The sequence below is a fragment of the Hakea prostrata genome, unplaced genomic scaffold (assembly GCF_041222555.1).
Source record: "Hakea prostrata isolate BN-2017 unplaced genomic scaffold, UWA_Hpros_2 contig_46, whole genome shotgun sequence".
Lineage (NCBI taxonomy): Eukaryota > Viridiplantae > Streptophyta > Magnoliopsida > Proteales > Proteaceae > Hakea > Hakea prostrata.
The window spans coordinates 244,971-254,281 of NW_028291165.1; the positions used below are offsets into that span (position 1 = coordinate 244,971).

Consider the following 9,311-nt stretch of genomic DNA (forward strand, 5'->3'; position numbering starts at 1 on the left):
AGAGTTCTTCCTACATGAATTCCATAGCTCCAGGGTTGGAGGCCACGCTGGATACCTAAGAACGTTGAAACGCATCGGAGCGAATGTCACATGGAAAGGGCTGCGTAAGGATGTCAAACAATATGTAGCAGAGTGCGAGATCTGTCAGCGTAACAAGCCTTTGCACACTCATCCGGCGGGTTTGCTGCAACCACTCCCAATCCCAAACCAGGTATGGGAAGACATCACTGTTGACTTCATTACAGGGCTCCCGAATTCACAGGGCAGAGTAGCAATCATGGTGGCTGTAGATCGTCTATCTAAGTATGCCCATTTCTTTGCTTTGGCACCGGGTTTTACCAGCTTCAAGATCGCCACCGTATTTGCTGAAGGCATCCTCAAATTACACGGACTACCACGTTCGATTGTTTCTGATAGGGACCCTCTTTTCATGAGTGAGTTTTGGAAGGAGTTGCATCGACTACAGGGCACCTTCTTGGCACACAGTACGGCATATCACCCACAATCCGATGGGCAATCGGAAGTGTTGAATCGATGCTTAGAGATGTATCTTCGTTGTTTTGTATCTGAAAATCCGCAACAGTGGTCACAACATCTATCATGGGCTGAATACTGGTACAATACAGCATACCACACGGCTGCAGGTATGACCCCATTTCAAGCACTGTATGGAAGACCCCCTCCTACTTTGATCCGTTATCTTCCTCAGAATTCGGCAAATGCAGCCATAGATGATATCCTGAGGTCCCGTGATCAGATATTGACTGAGTTAAAGGCTAACCTACAAAAAGCTCAGTCCCGCATGAAATCCTTTGCTGACATACGACGGACCGAGAAGGCATATTCCGTAGGTGATTGGGTTTATGTGAAGTTACAACTGTATCGCCAATCCACGGTGGCCCGCAGACTGCATCCTAAGCTCTCTCAACGATTTTTTGGGCCATATCAAATCACAGATCGAATTGGAGAGGTAGCTTACAAGGTAGAGTTACCCCAAGGGTCCCAGATACATCCAGTATTTCACGTCTCCTTGCTGAAACCACATGTGGGAAGGCCCCCTTCTCCACCTCAATTGATGCCTCTACCCCCCTCGGATCCTACTCCAGTGGCTATTTTGCAGTCTAGACACATCAAGAGAGGCCAGCGACTGCTTCAGCAGGTTTTAATCCAGTGGGAGGGGCTGCCAATGGAAGATGCTTCTTGGGTAGATATGGTAGCTGCACAAAAGTGGTTCCCAGGATTTAACCTTGAGGACAAGGTTAACTCTCTAGAGGGAGGCAATGATATGTCCGCTGTTAATAAAGGAGATACCCACGTGGCAGGACAGCAAGATCAGCAGACAAGCCAGGCAGCAGAGCCCAGTAGACGATCCCAGAGAATTATCAAACCTCCAGCTCGTCTGATAGAAGATGCTGCATGAAAGGGGGAGATATGAGTTACATAGAAATACCCTTCTAATGATTAGATTCAGATCCCTAGGTCTTACAGCATGTTGGCTGTTAGTATATATAGTAGTATCCTCAACCCTAGTAAAGGCAGAAAATATGTTATCCCTTTTGCCTCTATCGTCTCTTCTATTACTCTGTTAAAACTCTGTCTCTTCTTACCTCCTTGCTGTAATTTCTGTGGTTATTATCAGTCAATCCAAGATACTTCATATCAATATCCTTGGCTAGACCTGTCAATAAAGTTTTGCCTGTCCTTCATTGTAAATCCCTATGGAAAAAAAATAACAGATCAATCATTATCTCTTGTAAGTTTTGAAATGGAAACAAGATTCTTGGTAAAACTAAAACTAAACACAACTAAAACATTGTTTAAAAATAACGGATTTTCAGAAGTGGGTAAACTAGATTGCATGCTACTGCTAGAAATTGGAAGAATCATATCACTGCCAACTGAAACATGGTTATCACCAGAATATGTGATATATTATTGTAGTATGTTGGTATCATATGTAATGTGAGAACTAACACCACTATCTGGGATCCATCCAGCATCAACTGACTGTGTTATTCTACTATGTATGGAGTGCAACATAGGGAAATGGTTGTGACTGAGATCTATTTCTATTGTCTGAATAGCCAAAAAAATAAAATAAAATAAAAAGAAGAAGAAGAAAAAGAAAGAAGAAAGAAGAAAGAAGACACTTGCTGGCTGAATGTCCAATCTCTTTGCGTATATCTAGCACTTGATGAGAGCTGAGTTTGGTTGTTGGTTTGGATGCCAATGCTGTCTAGTTTGTGGTGCATAGGATTGGTTTCAATATGAAGGTTTAGAAGGAAGTACTGTAGGTTTGGTAAGAAGTGGTTGAGTGTAGGGCGAAACTGTTTTGGATTTGGTGTTTCAATGGATATGAGTATTTTCTATGAAGTGGGATTTGGTAGAATTTAGTTGATGTTCCCATAACCACGATGAAGCAAGCAGTTCATGGGTTAGAAGTCTGGCTCTTAACGCATTGAAAATAGTGGCAGGGAAATATTTTCAATGGTGATTACAAAGATAAAATACTTAAGTCTTAAGCCATTTGAGGTTGATGAAACTAGATTAGAATCAACTACCTTATCAGTAATAGCAACAAGCATCAGCCAACGATTTGATGTGGCTGAGGTATTCAATAATTGCATCATGCCCTTTGATATTGTTTGCAATTCACCATGCAAGTAAGTACATCTTGCTGTTGATTGTTTTGGAAGAGTTTCTCGAGAGAATCCCATATCTCTTTGGCTGTTGGAAGATCAAGAATATGTGTAGAGAGTGATTCAGAAATAGTGGCATTAATGCAGGCTCTCACAAAGTGATTATTTTGACATCATTTGTGATATTTAGATTTGGGTTGGTTGTTCTATTGGTTGTAATTATTGGAGAAGGTGGATTAACGGTTACTATCAACTCAAAGCTAATGAAGATTGATTATAATTATTCTCGCCATAAGAGATAGTTGGGGCTATAAGTTTGACAGAAATAAAGGAAAGAGAAGTCTGTGAGTGAAAAATGTGTTATAGTCATAGGAGAGAGGACGATAAATATAAGAACAAAAATAAGTTGACAAGTCGTTTAAATGGAGAGAAAAGCTCGGACGGCTGATACCATAAAAGGAAAAGTTTCAGGTTGTAATCGACTGTACTCATTGTGATGCGAGTCCCATGCCAGCCTATTTGATATAATTCATTTTCAATGTTGTGCGATACAGAAGGTGGTCCAGAAGATTTGAAAATTCGAATGTACAAATAGAGGATAAGATTTCTGAAAAAATCTGAATGTACAAATAGAGGATAATATTTCAAATTTCAGAAGTGGGATCGAATAAAATTTAAATTTAGTTTGAATTGGGTAACTATTGGATTACTTAAATGCCACGTGGCACAATCCTATGAAGGAATTATAGGAAATTGTAGGGAAAGGAATTACGGAGGATGTGAATCCCTATTCTCTCAGTCTTGCTCCATAAAAATAGTTGCCAACAGAAGACCATAGAAAATCTTTCCAAGCCAATAAGTATCTATGGATTTAGAAATCTAGCCTTCCTAAATTATATCCTTAAAGGCATCTGAAAAATTCTTTTTAGGCTTCTTCATGTATCATTCTACAAAATTTAAATTTAGAAAGAAAAATAGGAAGAACTTTAAATAAATGACAACAGAAATAAAATACAACTTATTTATTTTTCTAGAATCCATGAGAATTTTCTTTAATCCATTGCTTGTCTTTCATCCTCCAAACCCAGAAATGACCACAACTTATCAAGCTCCCAGCTTGAACTCGACTGAACACTGTTGCAACCTGTCTCATTTTTCGTCATTGCTTCCTTAGCACAGCCTTCAGCTATTTCATGGCTTGGGAAGGAATGATCAAAGCAGTAAGATAAGTTGTTATTCATTCCATCATAAGATAAGTTGTTATTTATTCCATCATCTCCACCAGTAGCATTGTTGGGTATTGGGATCTCATCACAATGAACCTGTAAAAAATCTGAATTAAAAAAGTCCGAAATGGCAAAATCATCCATTTCGGCATCCATAAGAAAACCTAAAGAATCACAGACTCTTTGGGGTGAGCTCTCTCCACCCAACTCAAGCTCACTATTATTGAAACCTACTTGGTTTCCTTCTGGTTCCGTTACTGAAGCTCTAATGAAGTCAGGGTTGTTCTCTTCCTTCATTTTCTCTTCCTCCTTTGAGACCTTCTTCTCGGTTTTGGAATTCTTACGTTGTTTTCTGAGCTTTTTACCTTGTAATTTCTTGACCAAATGCGTATTCCAATAGTTCTTAATTTCATTATCTGTTCGCCCTGGAAGTCTTCCTGCTATCAATGACCACCTGCAAAATGAAATCTAAACGCTCTTAAATTCATATCCATTCACAAATCTTATCTTATGGAAGACAAAAAAAGTATAAATGGTGCAATTTTCAAGCCCACAGAATTTCTTTTAGAATGAAGAGAAAGCTACATGTCCAAAGACGTATCGACAAAGTTGAAAGAAAGATATCCTTATAACAACGCTCTACCTACATTTCAAAGACACTGTAAATGGATTCTTCAATAACTTCATCTCTTCAGGCTTCAGATTAGACTAGAGAAACTTTGTTTACGCTTTTCAATAAATTATTATTAACAAATATATATTATCTTCATTTTGTATTTTAGTGCTTAATTTGTTCTTCATGGTTGTTATCTTTCTTTGAGTTTTAGATGAATGCGTAATATATTCAGAAAAGACAAGTCCCACCCAGAAAAACAGAGATCTGAGTTATTCCCATCGCACAAGATTTGGTGTATAATTTATTGTAAAAGATGGATCCTTCGTTAACCCGTATTGGATGATCCATAAACTACTGAAATTAATGATTCCTCACAGAATCGAAGGATCAAAGAAACCTGTATCATCATACATGAGAGCTCAAAGGCAATTTCTTCTCGTCCTTTATTAACCAAACCAACAACTCCAACCCCACCCCCAACCCAGAAAGAGAAGAAGAAGAGGAAAATGACCTGTTTCCAAGGAGTTTATGGAGTCTAAAAATGAGATCCTCTTCATCTGAGGAAATATCACCCCTCTTGATATCAGGTCTCAGGTAGTTCAACCATCTAAGCCTGCAACTCCTGCCGCATCTCCTCAAACCTGCAATTCATTAATGGGATTCATAATATCCCATTAATCTATCCATGCATGCAGTGAATGAAGAACTGAATTAATTCAAGTACGTTTATTTTTTTTCAATCATTACCTGCCTTCAGAGGAAGCTCTCTCCATTTCCCTTCTCCATGAACATTAATGTAGGTAGTAAGTATCTTATCTTCTTGAGCTGACCATACTCCTCTCCTCAATCCCTCTTGAGCACAGCATTTGCATGCCTTCTTACTCTGACCACCAGCCATCTTTCACTCTCTCGTCAGCACAGATGATACTCAACAGATCCCTTCCAAGCCTCACTTATATAGTGCCAACCTCTGTGCTTCTCTTATTTTTTATTCTTTTCCTCTCGTGTTCAAATAAAAATGGAAGTATTTTGCTTCTAGTGAAAGCAACAATTAATTAATCTCATCTCAAAAAAGGAAAAAATTCAATATCAGCGATGAGCAGGCAAACTCACGTGATATTGCTGGTCCCTGTGTATAATAACACAATCATTTTCACGTGATATTGTTGCTCCCTACGTAAAATTTAAAAACACATTAGACATGTTGAATTCAGATGAACTTCTTCTCATTGTTGAGTTCTTTGGCTTCATAAATTGCTTCCTTTCCCAAGGGGTGTTGGTGAATTTCACAAAAATAAGATATACAAAATTAAGATTTTTCCATGTGACGTTACTAATAATTCCGTATGTGGAATAAATAAATAATATATATATATATATATATATATATATATATATATATATATATATATTTACAAAGATTGTGTAAATTCTCCAAGTATGGAGGTCCCCGTCATGAAAAATCTGTACCTTAAAAAATTGCCTATCTACAATTCTACCAAGTGCACTTTTGTCTCATCAAACCTAATGTTCTTCTCATCATCAGAAGCATTGTTGCAATGGTTTCTCCCAACCTATTGCACCATACTCTTGTTTTTACCTTCGTTGGACAAAAGAAAAAGAAAAGAAGAGACAGATTGTCCTCTTGATGGAATATGATAGACTCATATCAGTATTTACATGTGTAAATTAAAATCATAAAAAAGAGAGTTCTAGATCTTTTCCCTTAGTGATCTTGACAGCAATGGATCTAGATACAAGAGGTGCGTATTTGTGTTTCATTTCCCTTCATTTGCCTTGCGTACTTTATAGGTTATTTCCACACTTCCAAATTGACAACTCACAGTGATGGAGGTTTAGGATTAGCCTGGAGAATTCGTAGAGCAAAGGAGCGTATTTTTATTACCAGTTGTTGATACGGAATCTCGCTCGTCCTTCCCTGTCACGAACCTGCAAGATACGAGCTCGACCTTGAGGGGTCGAGGTACGTCTCCGACAAACAAGTCAGTACCAATAATATGATCTCAACTACTTAATAGAGAATTCAAGTAATTGATCACATGAAATATGAATACCTACCTCTTAGTGTTTACCAGAGGTCTTTATATAGTGTATGGTGATGGAGTTATATTCGGAATAACCCTGATATGAGTTGTTATAGGAGAGTAACTCTTTAGAAGAGTCCTTTTACCTAACTAACTCTCTTCTCCAATTATTGGGTGGTAGGAGTCTACCTTCGTGAGGCCATCTCATACTGCTATTCAGATGGACTTATTAGTGTGGTCGGTCCTACCATGAACCGCCTGGCCGAACCTGGTTAGGTTGCGAACCTGGTCGGATCGTGCAACCGCCGGTTCAGATCGGGGATATAGAATGACCATTTTAGTCATTAACACCAGTCACCTATTTGGTATTCTATCCTTCTATTATAATATTTTCCCTCAATCATAATTCCTTAATTAGAGTTTCACTTAGACTCAATTAAGTGAGGGAAATCAATATTAGAGTCTTGATTAGACTCAACTAAATATAGGGGTAGTCATACTGGACTACATAACCGTCTTGCCGCCACCTATGGCACAAATTGTAGTGGGACTCACACATTAAGATTAATATCTCCCATTTGCCACAAGGTGGCGGATTTATCCAAATGCTCTTATCAACTCTAATCCTTTCAATGCGGAAATGAAACGTGCAGGGGCGGACCTAGGATGTAATATTGGGGGGGCCGAAGAATGAAAGCTAGATAACTTTCCCGTTAGGGAAGCACTAATGCTTTTGTCACACATATTATGTGGAACTTTATAAGACTCATTTGAGGTCTCACCTCTAAATTATTTTATTATATTAGAGAATAGATTCACATATATTTTGTGGGGCCCACACATATTTGGAAAAAAAGGTAAATTATTGATAATGAAAAATTTTTTCGACAAAATATAGGTATAATTAAAGCAATAATATAGAAAAAATATATATACGTGACTTCAACCCTAAAAAGTTAGATGCAAGCAAAAATTTTCTTGGGTAGGAGATGTAAACCAATATTTTTTTTTTAGGTAAGAGATGCAAACCAATGGCAATTAGTTACTTACTAACTATAGACATTTTATTCACAATACAAAATCAAATAACAAAAATTGCAAAAATAAAGAAACATATAACATAAAATTAAATAAAAAATAAAAAAAAGGAGAAAAAGAGAAACAATAAATAAATTAAGAAAGAGAAAGGGTACCTAATTGTGGAGTAGATTTTTTTTCTTTCAAATTTTCTTAACGCACGCTTATGGAAAGGAGAGAATAAATAGAAAGAAGAAAAAAAAAAAAAAAGGAAAGAGGAGAGAGAGGATATAGAATAAATAGGGATTGAAGAGTTAGTTTCTTATTATAAATGACATTTTGATTTTTGAATACTTAATAAGATATTTTTTTTTTTTTAAATTTCCTTTAACCACGTTTATAGAAACAGAAGAGAATAAATAGGAAGAAAAAATGAGAAAGAAGAGTGGGGAGAATTAAATAGGGATTGAGGAATTAGTTTTTAATTAGGAATGACATTTGTACCCATTATTTTACCTTTAAAAATTATTCTCAATATTTGGGGGGGGGGCAAATAGGGACATTTCACATATGGGAAGAGAAAAAAGTGGAAAAATCAAGGGAATTATGGGCATTTGTATAAAAATTTTAAAAATCTTAGGGGGGCCATGGCCCCCCTTGGCTCCTCCATAGGTCCGCCCCTGGAAACGTGCGATCTAAGAGTTGTATATAGGGTAGGAGTGCTATATTAAGTCTTCATCTAACCAACATAGCACATCACTCAGAATTATTTCATTATACCCTAAACAATTCAATTATACCTAGTTCCACACTCTCAATCCCGCATAGTGAGCAATGTGAACTATCCTCATTTGATGTACTCATGACTTTGTCAAATGACAAGTCGCTTGGGCAATGAGTCACATCACTGTTGGGTATAGAATAAAAAGTTTTCCCATAACTCTCATGCTATTTGGATTATCCCCAACTGCTTTCCCAGTCTTGACCTACGAGACCGCATTATCCTTTATCTAAAGGAATAAGCTTAAGTAGCATCCTGGGGTGTTCTCTTTGGAGCATAGTCTAAGGTGAAGGTACAAGTAGGGTCAACAAAATGTAATCCTGTTGGTCACACAGTGACGAAACAGGGATCCATTCAATCACTCTCATCATCGGTCGACTTCAGCACATACAACAGACATGCATGCTATGGCATAACTCCTACTGATATGGGCATGTCACCAAAAAAAAAAAAAAAATGCCATACAAATCTTGGTTTAGTCACTACCTAAAGCGACTAACATTATTCTTTACAATCAGTCTCTCAATGACCAATTATAAAAGATTCACATTCGAATACAACACAGACAACATAGAAATGTGACGATTCTATGTTCAACCATTGAGGTCTCATCTTTGTTCTAACTAAGACGCCTGTCATTGGTTTGGAAATTCCCTAAAGCCTTACAAACCCATAGGCTCATCTTGCTCGCTATCTACAAGCGCCAAGGTGAATTACCTGTGTGAGTGGGTCAATTCAATGCTTGGTGACATCTTTATAAAAATATACTAACTTATCATAAACATGTGTCAAATATGCACATTAAAAAAAATGATTTCATTATGTCCAAAAGATCAAAGATGTTTTAAAGAAAAAAAAAAAGGAGAAAACATCATTCACGTCCAAAACCCAAACTCCTAACGTGTGATAGAAACACATTACTTGGTATAGGCTTAGTCAATGGGTCGGCTACTGTTACATCCACCCACTGGTACCCTATTCTGGCAT

General features: G+C 37.4%; 1 protein-coding gene across 1 annotated transcript; it reads right to left on the reverse strand.

The window, feature by feature from the left end:
• Positions 1-3,691: 3,691 nt before the first annotated feature.
• Positions 3,692-5,379, reverse strand: LOC148999093 (uncharacterized). The gene is made up of 3 exons (XM_089141470.1): positions 5,229-5,379; positions 4,993-5,122; positions 3,692-4,319 (listed from the first exon to the last, which is right to left on the reverse strand). Exons 1-3 carry the CDS (start codon positions 5,377-5,379, stop codon positions 3,692-3,694), a joined length of 909 nt encoding a protein of 302 aa, XP_088997596.1.
• Positions 5,380-9,311: the final 3,932 nt, after the last annotated feature.